Source organism: Notolepis coatsorum, assembly GCF_963971535.1.
Source record: "Notolepis coatsorum genome assembly, chromosome: 1".
Lineage (NCBI taxonomy): Eukaryota > Metazoa > Chordata > Actinopteri > Aulopiformes > Paralepididae > Notolepis > Notolepis coatsorum.
Genome location: NC_140165.1, coordinates 26,299,314 through 26,317,850, shown reverse-complemented (window position 1 = coordinate 26,317,850; position 18,537 = coordinate 26,299,314). Strand labels below are relative to the sequence as shown.

The window sequence follows — 18,537 nt, the reverse complement described above, 5'->3', positions numbered from 1 at the left end:
CCCAGCCCCACCGCACACAAGAGATACCACTAGCCTACGTCTCTCCCCGGCCCCACCACACACAAGAGATACCACTAGCCTACGTCTCTCCCCAGCCCCACCGCACACAAGAGATACCATTAGCCTACGTCTCTCCCCGGCCCCACCGCACACAAGAGATACCACTAGCCTACGTCTCTCCCCAGCCCCACCGCATACTACTCTCTTTTTCATTGTACAATGCCTGAAAAAATTATGTTCACCTCATTAACTAATTGGGCTCCTTAGAATCGTCTGTATGTGTGTCTATATGTGTGTGCATGTTAAGGGCAAAGAGTTCTAATAATATAAGGGTAGTGTTATTCGCAGATGATTTATTATTGTTCTTAGAAGTCTTAGAAGGAATATTCTACCAAGTTTACTTTTCTTATTTCAATCCCTTCCTGTCACAATCCACATTTTCTATAGTATTTTCATATTCAGATTAAATTATATAGTTTACACTGTTTATTTTTCTCATATTTTTATATTCAGATTTAATTCTATTGCCTATATGTATTGTATCTTCTCTATTACCCTGCCCATACCTGTACCTCCCCTCCCCCATACTGGTATGATGCCAGGATTTCCACAGGATTTCCCCAATAAAGGAATATATTATCTTATCTTAAATATCAAAATGTATCCGGCCAAACAGGAGATGGAGAATACGACTACAAATATTGATGAAAGAGAAAGGAGGTCTGGGTTCACCTAAACTAAAACGTTTGTTATGGTTTGACACCGACCCCAAACGCAACGACACAAGAGAGTAGGATTCAGAGTTGCCAAAAACAAGGGCTTGTTTATTAAGACTAAAATAAACAGCACAGACTTGGAAGAGTCCAAACAAAGACTGGAATACAAGCAAGGATGAATGTTGCTGCTCTGCAGCTTCTCCCGGGATGGTAGTCAGGGGAAGTAGACGCTGACGTCAGAGCCGCTCTGCAGACCTCTCTCGGCAGAATCTCCGAGGTGGTTGCGGGACCGAGAGAGAGAGAGAGAGCGAGTTAACTCAGGGTGCAGGTGGAACAGAGCAGGTGAACAGGAGAGGTGACTTGTACCCGAAAACAGAGTTATCCAAGTGACTGAATCTTCGGTGTAAATACACACTGTGAGTAACGTTCCAAACACAATCCCAAGTGATAGATATCTTCGGTGCAAAATAAACACTGTGAGCGAAGTCCCAAAAATACAAATCCAATGTGATAATATCTCGGTGTGTAAACACACAGTGGGAGATGTTAGGCCAAAATATTATCCCAATGAAACAATCCAAAAAAGGCTAAACGCTGGGTGAGTGACTGTCTGATAAAAAGCTGGAAATCTTCAGTGTTATAAAAACACACGAAAAACGGAATTGGATCAAAGACAGTCATAAAAAACTCACCCAGGCGTTGTGCGTAAAGAGCGTTGGAACAGAATGGAGCGAGCGCGTCGCCTCGGGGAAAGGGTGTCCAAGAGGAAAGCTTCTTGAATATCCTGGAGGCAAAGCACAGGGAAACAACAGCAGGCAGCAGGAACGGCGAATGCAACTGAAATATCAAAACGATCCAACAACACTTGAATGGGGAAACGGGGTATAAATAATCAGGGAATGCTTAATTGACAAGCAGTGACAGCTGAGGGATGTGATTGACCAGCGTGTGGTTGGGGGAGAACCAATCAACGACGTCTATGGGAAGAAGCGTGTGAATAGGGGAATGCAATGATTAACAGAAAACTTAAAGGAACAGAGCGAGTGGGAGAGCAGCGGACCAATCATCACAGTACTTAAAGAAGCCCGTGGTGGGGAAAGAACCAAACCTTACAACGTTACTCCTGGGTGGCTCAGCTCCGAGCAGTGGTGGCCTGGGTTGTCAAGGATTTGGAGACCGGATGGGTTTCTATCAATCAAAATTCCCCACCAGGAATATCATTATCTATCCTTCCATTTCTAAGTCAACAATCTCTTTTTTATAATTTTTTTTTTTTATAAATAATGTATGGATTAAAGGAACACGCCAACATTTGGGGAAATTAGCGAGAGAGAAGAGGTGAGGTTGAGAGGTGTTAGTTGGACAATGCCTAGGCTAACCGGCCATGTCCACTTCCATTCATTGTGCTAAGCTAGGCTAACATGCAGCCAGATAGCTTTCTACTGAACGCACAGAGAGGAAACTGGTAAGACGGTAAGCTAATTTCCCCAAATGTTGGCGTGTTCCTTTAAACACACGCTGCAGGTATGGACTTCAGTCCAAACGCGACTAGAGGAAGCTGCAGCTCTGTCACGGGACGGGCCCATAGCAGGACATAAACTTTCTACCATGTGTAGGATAATGTTGGGAGAGTAGAGCTAACCAACTGTTTGATGGGAATATATTTACATCTTTTTCACAACTCCAAGACAAGTTTGTCTTACCCTCAAGCGACCTACATATATAGATATTTACAAATTAGCCACTATAATATATATCACAAAAAACACAAACTGGGATATTAGTAAAATAGAACCAACCAATATAGAAATCAATTGTTTCTGTTTGAACGTCCTGTATTAACAAGAAAAACAAATATATCATACGTGGAAAAAGCGAATGCTAGACACGTTAGATAACACTCTATACATCAAAGAACGATGGGAACTGGAGCTGAAGACAATAGTGGACGATGGCGACTCAGACTGGGAAGACGTGTGTTCTAGGTGCCACAGGAGAATTCTTCCAACACATGCTGGAGAAAATTTGGTATGGCTGGTCGGTGACCATTTTGGAAAAATGATAAAGAAGAAATGGAGAAGATTCGGGAATGTATATTTGTTTTAGGTACTGTGTATGCGTGCGCGTGTGTGTGCGCGTGCGTGTGCGCGTGCATGTGTGTGTGTGTGTGTGTGTGTGTGTGTGTGTGTAAGGAGGTTCTGTGAGGTTGGAACCCTAAACATTTTCTTACTTTCTTACTTACCAATGGTGTTGTTGATCGGTAGAATCCTTCCTCTGCAGAAAGTAGGTTTCAGTTGTCTTCTTCAGTCAGCTTGGACAGACAGGAGCTTGAGCCCATTGGCTTTGTTGATGAGACGTGTCTCAAAGGCCTCCACGAGACTACACCTTAACCCTCTTCTCTCTTCTCTTCTCCCCTCTTCTCTCTTTTCTTCTCCCCTCTTCTCTCTTCACTTCTCCCCTCTTCTCTCTTCTCTTCTCCCCTCTTCTCTCTTCTATTCTCCCCTCTTCTCTCTTCTCCTCTCTCTCTCTCTCTCTCTCTCTCTCTCTCTCTCTCTCTCTCTCTCTCTCTCTCTCTCTCTCTCTCTCTCTCTCTCTCTCTCTTCTCATCTCTCTCTCCCTCTCTCTCTCTCCCTCTCTCTCTCTCTCTCTCTCTCTCTCTCTCTCTCTCTCCAGAGGAACGATGGGAGGGCGTCACCCTTGGCCGCCCGGGTTCAGCAGCCCTCCTCCCGCTGGGTGTTTGCCACCCTGGTGGCCATAGCCTGCGTCGGGGTCGTCCTGGTGGCGACCATGACCATCGCCTGCCTGCGCCACCACGCTCACCGCCTAGCAGCCAAGAAGCTGGGCCTGGGCCCTGAGGGGGGCGTCGTCACGCACCAGGAGTACCAGGTCACTGATCACACCCACCATGAAAAGAAAGTGTCATACCCACTCTTTCAAAAAAACACACAGAGTTGGTGTTAAGCCCGTAGGTCCCCCTATAGGGGGACCCTGCTTTTCTTTATCATAAATCGATCAATAGAGACCGTATTAGATCCCCAATTATCATATCACAGGGTATCCTTGGAAAGCCACACTCATTGGCTACAACCCTGTGCAAAGATTTTCGCGGTCGCCAAATGATTGACGGAGCTAGTGCCCCGGGAGTCGGGGTGGTAATGTGTACTTTTGCATACTTTGGGGCACGCCTCACATATCGGCATGTAACTCGAGAACCGCTGAATGGATTTTGTCACCTGAAAGGGCAATCGACAGGCAACAAATAGGGCTTTAATTCCATCTATTTATTGTATTAAAAGAAATGCACACCCGAGCCGCTAGAGGTCGGCAAAGTGGCATCGCGAATCGTCCTCATGAGGGCCCACCAAGAACGAGTTACGCCGTTTTTGCCCGCCATGCGTTGAACGCCAAGAACGACTTACGCCGTTTTTGGGATCAATATTTCATTTTTTCGCCATGGCATTCATAATTCATCCAGCCAACCTCCAGACTGCAGCGGGACCCTGTATGAGATTGCAACGCCTCAATACCGCTGCCTGGTGGATGGTCGGGCGAGTTACACTCTTGCCAAAACCGGAAGTGGTGATCGGTGCGTAGAGGAAATCCCTCCGGCAGTCATATCTTGTTACGGGGCTCCAGACAAACACTATAGTGCATTTGGATCGCTTTCTAAACTTAATAATCGATATGATTTCGGCGTTTATTGCGCCATACAAACCGGAAATGGATCTAGGAGATCGGCTTCAAATAATTGGGATTTTTTTCCTCCAGTCTCATCGGCGAACAGTAAGAGGACAGTAACGTTATTTTCACCCTGACTGTTTATTCATTTCACTGCAAACCATCTGATCAATATATTATCAACCCATACTAAATAAAGCCGTTACTGACGATCAAGGAATTATAAACGACCCCCCCCCTTTCCTTCACGCATGATGAAGCATAATGTATACCGATCATATACATTTACATTTTTTAATATAGCGTGTATAGGAAAGAAATGCCAATCGATAATCTATACCTATAACTCGTTTTTGGAATTACAGCAGAAAACCTTAAAAACATACTTATATTCTAGACGGTATTAACACAACAATGTATGAATGAAAAAATATAACGTTCCCACATCCTGAACGATAGATAATCGATGTTGAATGGGCCATAGTAATGTCAATATAGCAATACAATTTAAAAAGTTATAGCCCTGCAAAGACGGTAAACATCTCCATAGGCTTTCAACGGTGGCAGACTGGGTACAATGATGGGCACAACCCCCGGCGCCCAATGTGTTAAGAGGATTATGTTTTTTTTTTTTTTTTATTGTAGCCAAGAGTAAAGACCATAACCCTATCAAAACAGTAGTCAAAGTGTATATTTTCATTTTTACCGATGTTTTATACGATTTATCGGAAATACGAATTTATCGAAAAAATGCTAATTATATCTCTTTTATCGTAAAACTGCAAGGACATAACTAAATCCAGATTCAACCCTGCCATTGGAAAGAGGAGCCTTTTACCTATCCATAGATGTATGATTTGGCCATAATAAGGTCAAGGTCAAGTTCAAGGTCAAATATGAATTCATAATTAAAATCGATTATCATTTATTACTGTAACTGCAAATCCTTCTGTTTAATCCTCTTCCCTTTATTCATTTGCTTAGATTTTTTTTACACTTGATCTCAAGAAGGTGCTGAATGAGCTCAGTGAGCCAAATCAAAAGAACCTCAATGTTTTCATGGTGTTATTCACAGGCACAGATTATCATAATATATATTCTCCCTTTTTTCATTACAATTTACTCAAGCCTAGTAACAGACACAATATTTCTGACACTGGAAATACATACCCCCACGTCCCTAGATGTTCCTAGATACCAAGAACATGCAAATTGGCCTTGTAGAAGTGGAGCAATCTTCCATTTACTTAGGCATGTACCTTTAGGCGAGACTTCTGAAAATAGGGCTACAGCTTAACAGGTTAAAGGAGCAATAGGTGGCCATTGATTTTGGGCAGAACTTAGAAATATTTTAAAATCCTTAAACCGAATCCGACCACGCCCTTCCCAATCAGAACGCATCAGGATGCCTCCAAAGCCACGCCTCGCTAGGTAGCTAGCAGCCAGCTATGTGTTAGCAGCTGGCCTGTGTGTACGCATACTGTTATGCGCATAACAAGCATACATGTCACTAGTGGGTTTGATAGACAGCTTGCTCGTTCCAATCATTGATCGTTCCTTTGATTGGATGTTGTTGTTTTAGCTCTTGCCCCTTATCGGATTGTTTGAATTTTGGTGTTACCAAAAACCGGCATGTATTATTGCCAAGTCTGACGAATATATTTAAATGAAAATCATTAATTAAATTTAGAAACAACAACAAACAATAAGGTGCACCATGAACCAGACCATGAACCAGACCATGAACCAGATTATGAACCAGGCTGTGTTATGGTAATGCCTTGCCCACCTTTGAATGATCAAATCAAATACTTCACATCAGGTCCCGTCTGTTTATCCTGTTTCACTCGGAAATGCGTTCAGAAAGGTTGATGGCTCTAAAATGCAAATCTCGTTGTGTCTTTAATGCGAGAGCGAGATAAATAGAATAAATAAAAATAAAAACAACTCTCTCTCTCTCTCTCTCTCTCTGACCCCGAGCAGGACCTGTGTCGCCAGCACATGGCCTCCAAGGGCGCCTTCGGCCGGCTGGAGGCAGCAGCGCTCGGAGCTGTCGCGGGGTCGGGCGGAGGAGGAGGAGGAGGAGGAGGCGGTGCTGGTGGTGCAGGAGGAAGTGGTGTTGGGGGAGCGGGAGCAGCAGGGGGCGGCGGCGGAGGCACGGACACGTCCAGGGTGAGCAGCGTGTCGTCCCAGCCCAGCCCCAGTTCCCACAGCAGCACACCGTCCTGGTGCGAGGAGCCCGCCCAGGCCAACATGGACATCTCCACCGGACACATGATCCTGGTCAGTCTGTCTGTATGTCTGTCTCTTTGTCTGTCTCTCTGTCTGTCTGTCTGTCTGTCTGTCTGCATGTCTATCTGTCTGTCTGTTTGTATATATGTCTATCTGTCTGTCTGTCTATCTATCTGTCTTTTTGTCTGTCTATCTGTCTATCTGCATGTCTGTCTGTCTATCTGCATGTCTGTCTGCCTGTCTGTCTGTTTGTATATATGTCTATCTGTCTGTCTGCATGTCTGTCTGTCTATCTGCATGTCTGTCTGCCTGTCTGTCTGTTTGTATATATGTCTATCTGTCTGTCTGTTTGTATATATGTCTATCTGTCTGTCTGTTTGTATATATGTCTATCTGTCTGTCTGTCTATCTATCTGTCTTTTTGTCTGTCTATCTGTCTATCTGCATGTCTGTCTGTCTATCTGCATGTATATCTGTCTGTCAGTTTGGCTATCTGTCTATCTGTCTGTTTGTCTGTCTGTCTGTCTATCTGTCTGTCTGTCTGTCTGTCTGTCTGTCTGTCTGTCTGTCTGTCTGTCTGTCTGTCTGTCTGTCTGTCTGTCTGTCTGTCTGTCTGTCTGTCTGTCTATCAACCTGTCCGCGTGTCTGTCTCTTTCTGTCCGTCGGTCTTTCCATCAATATCAGTCCAATTCCATATCCCTGTCTGGCATATCATGGAATTGCACACAGGGAAATGCAGGGGATGTGATTGGTTATCTGTTTAAAGGTGTCTAACAGAGTCTTCTCATAACCACTCTCTTTTGTTTATATTCACATTCTCCAGAGTGTTCTATTGTTATTCTAAAGTCTTCAAGCTTAATAAATGTCCTACCTTATATATAACCTTTGCAAAGAGTCCATTTCCCAGTTTCCTTTGTGTGTTTATGTCCCATCCCTGTTGAGTTTCACTTTCCGTGTTTTGGCAAGTCCTCCTTTGAGAGGAAGATCGTATGGACCAATCAATTTGAAGCACAAGGTGCATGTTTACACGCATAAAGCACACTCATACTCTGCGTTCTACCTCGGCCCCGTACTCGTGGCGTGCTTGTGCGTCCTCGTGCACATGGCGGAATAGTGCGATACGCTACGCCGGCAATCTCATCAACTGCTGGTCCATTGGACATCTTTAATTAATTAATGGAATATTAGGGTATTTTACAAATGGATGACTTTACAGGGGTGGAGTGAGAGGACTTCATCCCATCAGACCGTTTCTCAGTGGAGAAGGGATATGTACGGTTTTGATCATGGGAATTAGTGATGGGAATTACTCTCTCTTTGAAGGGATCTTTTGGCTCTCTTCCTTTCCAAGAGCCGTTCATCATTCTTTTTTTAGGGGGCGAGGGTTACTTGGGGCTAGATCCACAAAGAATGGATTGCACGGTGCTAATTGCACCCTTACTTACAATTCATTATGAATTGAAAATGGGGGACCCTGATGTAAACAAGGCGCGGTGATTGATTGAATGAAAATTGTATTAACAGATTGCATAATGGGTACAGTATGGCTCAATACACACAATTGTTAAGGAGATGCAGATCAGAGAAAGACTTTCGTCTTGTTTACATCAGGGTCCCCCATTTTCAATTCATAATGAATTGTAAGTAAGGGTGCAATTAGCACCGTGCAATCCATTCTTTGTGGATCTAGCCCTTGGTTTATCAGACTCAAATCAACATCTTTGGTTTATCTGCAGAATAATCACTAGGATAACGAGTGGATAAGATTTGGATCAGATTCAAACTTAGATACTTAAAGCCCCTGGAAACAAAGCCTCACATTGTTAAAATGTATGTATGATTGATATCCAACATGAATGTCTACCAAAGTTTTAATAAAAGAAAATATAGGCGGCTGGGTGGCGCAGCGGACATTGCACTCGTCACCAACGCAAGACACACCGGGTTCGAATCCGGCTGTCAGCGTTGCCTCCGGCTGGGGCCGGCCGTCATACTAACTCAATTGGCAGAGTTAGCGGGTGGAAGTCGATGGGTGGTAATCTGGACGTTGTGGACAGCGACTCCTACAGGTCGGTTGGGGGACGCCTCCACAGCAGAGACAGGAAATGGTGGGGGTAGTGTGAGCCTCCCACACGTTACACCTCGCCAATGAGAGTCCGCGCTGGCAGGTGAAAAGATGTGACAGGCTGCCTCCTCGTGTATCGGAGGGGACACGTGATGCAAGGCTTCTATCCTCCCTACAACCGGCCAGTGGGGGGCATATGCGAGCAACGTTCAAGACAGGGGAGGGGAGAATTGGCACAGCGAAATTGGGATGGGAGAAAAATTGAAAAAGAGGAGAAAAAGTGGATAAAAAAAATAATAAAATAAAATATAGGCCTATATTAAGGTGACAAGACGTCCCTGATTCGTTCTTACAGTAAAATAAATATGCTTATATCCTTATCGCATAATAGAATGCAGAAGGGGTAGGTAGAGATAGTAAATGAATCATACTTGTTGCAATGGTTGCAATGTCGGATTAAAAGAAACTCCTACATGACATTATTGTACCGGTGCCCAAAATTCATTCCCCTTCAAATGTATTTGATACGAACAATAAAGTGCTGTCATCACAGGAACCCATGGGGCCAGGAGGTCTAGGGGAATTGACTACTCGTCTTAGAGCAGAGAACCCTGTTTGAAATCCTGCACGTTTCAAACTTGAATCAATTCAATTCAATTCAATTCTTATTTAATCTCGAATGATCATTGTGAGCAAGCTCTCATTTACAGTGAGTTCCAGTCCAGTAATGACGTGATGTAGGGTGGGAGATCACCAATAATGGCTTCATACAGAAACAGATGCCATGTCTCTCTGCCAGAGAGGACCACCAGATACGAGGTGTATGTACGGCAGCGGTGAGACAAACAGTGCTGTTGACAGTCCTCTGTGTCCTGTCCTTGTCCCAGGCCTACATGGAGGACCACCTTCGGAACAAAGACCGCCTGATGAAGGAGTGGGAGGCGCTGTGCTCCTACCAGGCTGAGCCCAGCACCGTCTCTACAGCCCAGAGCCACGCCAAGAAGAACCGCTGCCTCCACTCAGTGCCCTGTGAGTCCAGACTCCTCATCTCCTCATCTTCTCATCACATCTCATCTCTTCGCTCCTCATCTCCTCATCTTCTCATCACATCTCATCTCCTCGCTCCTCATCTTCTCATCACATCTCATCTCCTTGCTCCTCATCTACTCTCTCCTCATCTCATCTCCTCTCTCCTCATCTCCTCACTCCTCATCTCTTCACTCCTCATCTCCTCCTCTCCTTGCTCCTTATCTCCTCATTTCCTCATCTCCTTTCTTCTCATCTCCTCATTTCCTCGCTCCTCATCTCCTCGCTCCTCCATCTTCTCATTTCCTCATCTCCTCATCTCCTCGCTCCTCATCTCCTCGCTCCTCATCTCCTCATCTCATTTCCTCACTCCTCATCTCATCTCCTTGCTCCTCATCACCTCCTCTCCTCCTCCCCTTGCTCCTCATCTCCTCATTTTCTCATCTCCTCATCTTGTTGCTCCTCATCTCCTCGATCCGCATCTCTTCATCTCCTCATTTCCTTGCTCCTCATCTCATCTCCTCGCTCCTCATCTCCTCGCTCCTCTTCTCATCTCCTAATCTCCTAATCTCCTCATCTCCTAATTTCCTCGCTCCTCATCTCCTCGCTCCTCTTCTCATCTCCTAATCTCCTAATCTCCTCATCTCCTAATTTCCTCGCTCATCTCATCTCCTCATCTCCTCAGGGTCCCAACAAACTGGAGAGCCCCCCCTCTTTTCTTTTTTTTTTGTATCCACTTTTTCTCCCATTTTTCTATATTTTTCTCCCATCCCAATTTTCGTATCATCCAATTCAACCCTCCCCTGTCACGAACGCTGTTTCTTGCCTCCCAATGTCCCAATGTCGCAATGTGGACTAAGTCATACATAGCACAAGTCCCCTCCGGTACTTGAGGTAACAGCAGTCGCATCTTTTCACCTGCGCAGCTCGATCTCTCAGTGGCGAGGAGTAACGCGTGGGAGGCTCACGCTGCCCCCGACACTTCCTGATTCTACTGCGCAGGCGCACCAACCGACCTGTAGGAGTCGCTGTCCACAACGCCCGATCCCCACCCATCAGTTTCCCACCCCCTAATACGGCCAATGTGTATTAGTACGGACGACCAGCTAAACTGAAAGCAAATGTGGAGCGCTGGGCTCGAACAGGCGAGCCCAGCGTCTCCAGATTTCGTGGCAAGCGCCTTGCCCACTACGCCACGTAGCCGCCCAAACCCCCCTCTTTTCTTAAAGGGATGTTCCACTTAAATGGATTTTAGGTGGTAATTGACACCCCGGGAAGCAACAGTCATGATTGGAGGATCAAGAAAAGAGGACGGGGTGTGAGCTAGGTCAATTCTGCAAAAGTAAACATTTTCCTAAAAACTGTCACATCATCAAATTGCACTGTCTGAGATGGTTGAAATTAAATGATATGGACGGACGGTCATGTTAACATAGCTATATTAAAGGAACATGCCAACATTATTGGAAATGCACAGTCTTCTCCAGAAGAAGATAGATACCAATTTCCTCTCTGTGGTTCAGTAGAATGCTACCCAGCTGCAAGCTAGCCTAGTTTAGCACAGGTGAATGGAAGTTTGATTGATTGATTGAAAACTTTATTAACAGATTGCAGAATGGGTACAATACAGTATGGCTCAATACAAACAATTGTTAAGAGGATGCAGACAAGAAAAATACTTTCGTCTTGTTTACATCAGGGTCCTCCATTTTCAATTCATCAAAACATTTATAAATTATGACACAATATACAGTACTGTTTACGAGAAAGAGATCATAAAAAAAATATATATATACATTCGAAGGGGAAGAAACTGTACATTGGAGGGGGTTGGGTGGGTGGGTGGGTGGGGGGTGTTTGGACATTTACCGGGGCCAGTTTTTAATTGCAGCCACCCGTAGGTGCTCTTTGAGAGCGGTTTTGAAGGAGGGTAGGATTCACATTATTTTATGGCTGTGGGTAGGGCGTTCCACATTGTTGTGGCATAATTGCGAAACGTGTTTAGTCCCTTGTTTGAGCCAAATCTGGGTTGAATATGATTTGTGGAACTCCCTCTGGTGTTGTGGGCATGGTATTCACTGACCTTTGGGAAGTATTTCGACATGTACATGGGTACCTGTGTGGTGTAGTGTATCTTGTAGACCAGGCCCATTGCAAGTTGCTGTACTCTGTCGTCTACTCTAAGCCATCCTAGGTAGTCAAAGTGGGCAGGGGTGAGGTGGGTTCTAGGAGTAAGGTCAAGTAGTAGTCTGACCAGTTTGTTTTGTGATGTTTGTAATCTTGTTTTTAGCGCCTTTGAGGTGCTTTGGTACCATGAGCAAGCATAGTCGTAGCACCCCCCTTTTTTTTTATCCACTTTTTCTCCCATTTTCTATTTTTCCTCCCATCCCAATTTCGTATCATCCAATTCAACCCTCTCCTGTCTCGAACGCTGTTTCTTGCCTCCCACAAGCCGGCTGCAATGTGGACTAAGTCATACATAGCACGAGTCCCCTCCGATACTCGAGGTAACAGCAGTCGCATCTTTTCACCTGCGCGGCGCGATCTTTCAGCGTCAGGGGTCTGCGCTTTGGAGGGGCGCCGCCCCCATCGCTTCCTGATTCTACTGCGCAGGCGCACCAACCGACCTGTAGGAGTCGCTGTCCACAACGCCCGATCCCCACCCATCAGTTTCCCACCCCCTAATACTGCCAATGTGTATTAGTACGGACGACCAGCTAAACTGAAAGCAATGTGGAGCGCTGGGCTCGAACAGGCGAACCCAGCGCTTCCAGTATTCGTGGTGAGCGCCTTGCCCACTGCACCACGTAGCCGCGCTAGTCGTAGTACCCTTGAATGAGTGCTCCTGCCAGAGTCTTCAGGGTATTCTTGTTTACCAGAGAGGAGATCCGGTACAAGAATCTAGTTCATTGGTTGACTTTTTTGATTACATTGGATGCCATTTTGTCACAGGAAAGATTTGCCTCTAGGATGAAACCCAGGTATGTATTTCATCTTTCCTTGTGACAATATTGTCACCCACTGTAACTGAGAAGCCGTCGGTCTTGCTGAGTTTGTTATTTGATCCGAAGAGAATGGACTCTGTTTTACCCAGGTGTAATGATAGTTTGTTATCAGCGAGCCAGGTGCAGATTCTGCCGAGTTCTGAGCTGAGGGTTTTTTCAACTACTCGACTAGACCGGCAGCAGGGCTGAGTCGTCTGCGAACAAGAACAAGTTGCAGTCACAAGCTGACGACATGTCATTTGCATAAATTAGGAACAGTAGCGGTCCTAGTATGCTTCCTTGTGGAACACCACAGCTCACTGTGAGGGGGCGGGGATAGAGTACCATTTACCTCCACAATCTGTTCTCTCCCCTCCAGGTAGGATTGCATCCAGCTCACTGATAGACTATCAAAACCAATAGCTTTTAACTTGTCAATCAGAATGGAGTGATTGACAGTGTCGAAGGCCTTTTGTAGGTCCAGCATGACCATGCCGCAGTATTTGCCCGCGTCCACCTCTTGTTTGATGTGGTCGTTCAAATAGAGAAGGCATGTGTCAGTGGAGTGAGATGTTCTGAAGACAGATTGGAATTCGTAGATTAGATTTTTTTCCACAAGGTACTTTTCGACCTGTTCATAGACTATTTTTAAGGTAAGAATAGAAACAGAGCGGTAGTTGCCTGGGTCTAATTTGCTGCCCTTTTTGTGCAGGGGGGTCACTCTCACAATTTTGAAGTCCTTGGGGACATGTCCCTGTTTTATGGAGAGATTTATTATGTGTGTGATGACTGGGGTGATGGCGGCTGCTGAGTCTCTGAGGAATTTAGAGGGGATGTTGTCATCATGGCCAGTGGCCTTGTTAGGTTGGAGGGTGCTCAGTTTTTTGAGTACCTCATCTGTTGTTACTATTTCAAGTTTGAAGTCGTCTTTGTGGACCCCTAGGTTTTTGTAGTATGCTACTATGTGTTCTACCCCAAAATGACCTGAGTGGGGGGGTAGTTTATTAACACTTTGATCGCCATGGTTAAATTCATAATTTACCATCCCTAGCCAGCTCTATTTGTCTATGGAGAAGTTCCCCTTCTTTGCAGGGCTATAACTTTTTAAATTCTATTGCTAAATTGACATTATTATGGCCCATTCAATGTCCTATATCTATTGTTCAGGGTGTAGCAACGTTATACTTTTTCATTCACATATTCATACTAAAATACGGTCTAAAGTATAAGTATGTTTTTATCGTTTTCTGCAGCTTTCTCCAGAACTTGATTTATAGCCCCAAATGCATTATATTGATGATCAAATACAGTTTGGTAGCGATCGGTGCCAGATAAAAAATTTCAACTGGAGGTACTTCTAGAAGTTACTATGTATGATCTGATGTTGACCGGATGGGCGGGGGGTCGTTTATAATTCCGTGGGCAACGTTATATCATTCATCTAGTGTGGGTCATATGATCATCAGAGCAGTTAGTATAGCAGACATTAGAAAATAACGCTGAAACTCACCGTATCTTCCTCGCGCCGTTGGGGGATGAGCGTGGAATAGAATTTTTTCTATTATGGGATGTTGAAATATCCGATCCATTTCCAGGTTGTATAATAGTATATACGTCCAAATCATGTTGTTTATCGAGTTATGTGCACCGATCGGTGTTCACTGTGTCAAGATGGAGTCCTGCTAATGATAGCGAGTGCCCGGACGAAATATGGGTGAGCACCACTTCATCCACATGACTTCCTGTTGGGCGATCTGCCGATCGGCCACCAGATGGCGCTCTTGAACCGTTAGAGAGTTGAGTGGAGCTCAGCAGTATATCTCAGGTCCCCGGGAGAGAAATATGATTTCGATCACAGATTTTTGAAATATTGATATCAAAGACGTGTTACGGCGTCTTCGGCAGAATGAGCATGGCGGGCAATGACGAGTTTCGGCGTTTCCGGCGATTAAAGTGTTAACCAGTGTTGTGGCTATGTTTGTAAATAATATGTTTAGGTTTTTGGCCACATCCAGTTTGTCTGTGATGAGCGTGTTTTCTGTCTTTCTGTTTATGTTTGTAAATCTGGTTTTTAGTTTTTTGCTGCAGCCTAGTTGGTTGTTGAGTAATTTCCAAAGTTTGCAGGGTTTGTTTTTGTTTTCCTCAGTTTTGTCTTTTTTGCGGTTTTGATCATGGTGTTTACGTCATTTCTTAGTCTGTTTCTTAGAATTTTTTGTTCAACCACGTGGGCTTGGAGTTCACTGTTTGAGCTTTTCATAAGCTTTGTCTGACTTTTATGAAGTTCTGAGCATTTTTTGTCTCTGGTTTTCATAGCGGTCAGTATTTCAGTGTGCATCCATGGCTCAGCGTGATTTTTAACCCTGGTGGTTCTTAGGGGTGCCATGTTGTTAAGTATTGTTGTGAATTTGGTTTTGAATCCAAGCCATGTTTCTTCAACTAGTGTACCACTGAGCTCATCTGACCAGTCCATGCTCTCCAGTTCTTGGTTAAAGGCCTCTCTAGAGTAGGTTTTGAGGTCCCTAGATGTGACTGTTTTGTAACAGCCGGCCTTTTGTTTTAGCTTTTTGCGGGTACAGAATATCATATAATGATCGCTTAACCCACATGCTATCACCCCTTTGTTGGAGATCATGGATTTGTCAGAGGTCAGAATGAGGTCAATGGTAGTTTGCGTTGAATCACATACTCTTGTTGGTTGGGTGATTAGCTGGCTGAAACCGTGCAGATCACAAAACCTACTGAAGGCCTTCTACACCTTCCACCAGCTAAACACCCATCAAGTGTATCATAGAAGCCACTCAGTTCTGGCGGTCTATAGATTGTGCCTACTAGTACGGATTTTGCCCTTTCGGATTTCAACCCAAACAGTTTAAATTTCATCATGGTTCAGGTCAGTACGGTTGATGACTTTGGTATCTTTATGAATATACACACAGACACCACCTCCATACTGATTCCTATCCCTCCTGACTATTGAACATTTTTCGATTTCTATCTCTGGATCCTGTACAGATGCATCTAGTTTAGTTTCTGTGAAGCACAATATGTTTGCCTTACCGTTCATAAACAATTGTCTGATTTCAGCCAGTTTAGGTCTCAGGCTGTTTGTGTTAAGGTGGAATATGTGGAGTCCATTTGCGTTTGTTATCTGGTTTATGTCGTCGAGTTCAAGGTGTTGATTGTCTATAATATATAATATATATAATATATAATATATAAAATATAATAGAAAGTTAGAAACATTGATTTTCTATCAAACTTGCCTGTCGGGGGTAACTTCTTGCCTTCCGGAATATTCGCTGTAAGTACTGTGTGAATAGCCGCGGTTCCAAAGGCTGGATGTTTCCTCTCCGAGCCCTTTAACAAATAGAAGTCACAATGGGACTGTTTTTTTGCATTTTCGCTACTTTCCACTTCTGTCTGGAGTTGTTTAAGTGGTGAATTCAGGTACAAGTCCATAATCCACAGGAGGGAAAGTAGAAAATGTGCAAAAAATCTTGTTGTTTTGTTGCGTTGGTTGCGTCGGTTTAGCTGGGAGCTGCGTAAAATGCGACCACCCATGTCGAAGCCGGCAGAGAACCGTATCAGAATTACCCCGAACAGTAAACGCACGTTTCAAACCAGATGTGAAGGTTAGCGGTTGTGAGATATCCTTCTACTCTTCTCTGGAAATACAGTTATTTGTTATTATACGATTTCCCCTCAGGGTGTAGTAAAGTTCTTATCTTATCTCATTTTAAAATCTGTCTTATTTCGCTCTCTCTCTTCCGCAACATTTGGTCTGATTTGCGCTACACCAAGCACTGGAATGTGAAGAGCCGAATCACCATCTGAAACCGTCCGAAAGCCCCATTAGCATCTCAGATCCTGATAGAAAGCCCACCCTAGATCACCCTAGAAGATTATCTGACGTGCTCTCTTTATCCCACAGATGATCACTCCAGGGTGAAGCTGAAAGCTGAGATCAACCCTTCCAGGGCCGACTACATCAACGCCAGCACAATAGTGAGTCTCTCTCTCTCTCTCTCTCTCTCTCTCTCTCTCTCTCCCTCTCCCCCCCATCTTCAGGTCAACCACCCACGCCTTCTGTAATCCTGACCCCCTGTCGCCATGGAGTCAGCCCTCCTTCATTCCAACCACGGACCTCCTAGTAATCCCAAACACAGCCCGCCGTCTTCCTTAAAGCAATATTTCACTTTGTTTGAACTTTTTCATGATTAAAATAGCCACACCTTTATAGAAGATCAGGAGCAGTCATGCTTCTTTTTTTTCATGAGTCCTCTGTTACTAGTAGTATTAGTGTTGTAGCTCCCCTAGGAGTCCTCTGTTAATACAGTAGTTATCAGTGTTGTAGCTTCCCTATGAGTCCTCTGTCACTACAGTAGTAGTACCAGTGTTGTAGCTTCCCTATGAGTCCTCTGTCGCTACAGTAGTAGTACCAGTGTTGTAGCTTCCCTATGAGTCCTCTGTCACTACAGTAGTAGTACCAGTGTTGTAGCTTCCCTATGAGTCCTCTGTCGCTACAGTAGTAGTACCAGTGTTGTAGCTTCCCTATGAGTCCTCTGTCGCTACAGTAGTAGTACCAGTGTTGTAGCTTCGCCAGGAGTGTGCATTGGTGCCTTTTCTGCAGTTCATCTATGACAAGTACCTCCCTCTTGAAACAAGCCATTCAGAATTGCAGCCACAATCACCGTAGTTAAGTGCATGTGAAGATAAAAATGCGTGTGTACAATATGGTGGATGGCGCATAAATATTTTCTTTTCTACCTAAAGTTGAACCTAAAATATGTTTCTCACAACATTTTTAATGGTAAGATTGTTATGCTATTGCTTTTGACCTGCAACGTTTAGTCTGAAAGAGGAGTATAGAGGCTGCTAGAATGCATGATCGGAGTGTTTTCTCAGCAAAAAAACTTCAAAGACATGTTTAGGCGACCTCAAAGACCTATATTGAAGGAATAAAATATGTCCTCTTTAAAAGGCCCCCGATCCCACATTTTGACTCACCAGCGCCCTGAGATCTAGATGTATTTCAAATGAATGAGGTCGGTGAAATGGATCCGTCGGCATGGAAACTGGTGTCCATAGCAACCAGTGGCTCCCTCTATTGTCTGTTGTCCGGAGGTGACCCCTCACCTTTGGCCCCTTGTGACCCCCTCTTAGATTGAGCACGACCCCAGGATGCCAGCCTACATCGCCACCCAGGGACCCCTGTCACACACCATCTCGGACTTCTGGCAGGTCAGTGTGACTCCAGCCTGCTGCGCTGTTTCTACCAGGAACAATGCATTTCAAAACCCCTTAAAGGACCACGCCAGTCTGAAAAAAATTGGTCTTAAACAAGACTCCAAATGCTCCTTATGTACAAATGGGGACGAGGGGACATTTATGCACATGTACTGGGACTGCCCACCAGTTAAGATATTCTGGAAAGAGGTGACCCAGCAATTATCAAATCTCTTAACTCGGAATATACCTGTACACCCCTCTGTATTACTGCTGAATGATGTTTTTGAGTGTGCAGTACATCCACAGCTAAAGAGATTGGTTTTATCGGGTATCACAGTGGCTAAAAAGCTGATAGCATCACGATGGTTCCAACCGGAAAAGATTTGCCGAAAGGTCTGGATTATTACATATCTCGATGTGATCTATCAAGAAATATCTACAGCAAGAATTTTGGGTCTCAATGAATCCAAAATGACATTGTGGTTAGAAGTGGTGGAGAAAATAAAAGCTAGCATATAATGGTAGTGTCTGGTTAGGAGCAAGGGATAATGGATGGATTATCCAATGGGGGGTCCGGGAGGGGGGGGTACGAGCTGGAGCATATGTG

General features: G+C 44.6%; 1 protein-coding gene across 1 annotated transcript in view; it reads left to right on the top strand.

The window, feature by feature from the left end:
- Positions 1-18,537, top strand: part of ptprnb (protein tyrosine phosphatase receptor type Nb) — a gene marked incomplete at both ends in the record, with an annotated part of 74,876 nt that overhangs the window by 40,383 nt on the left and 15,956 nt on the right. The window contains 5 exons of the mRNA XM_084313433.1: positions 3,390-3,602; positions 6,378-6,677; positions 9,579-9,720; positions 16,633-16,706; positions 17,865-17,942. Of these exons, the coding sequence (XP_084169559.1) occupies positions 3,390-3,602; positions 6,378-6,677; positions 9,579-9,720; positions 16,633-16,706; positions 17,865-17,942 (807 nt within the window). The remainder of the gene's footprint in view (positions 1-3,389; positions 3,603-6,377; positions 6,678-9,578; positions 9,721-16,632; positions 16,707-17,864; positions 17,943-18,537) is intronic.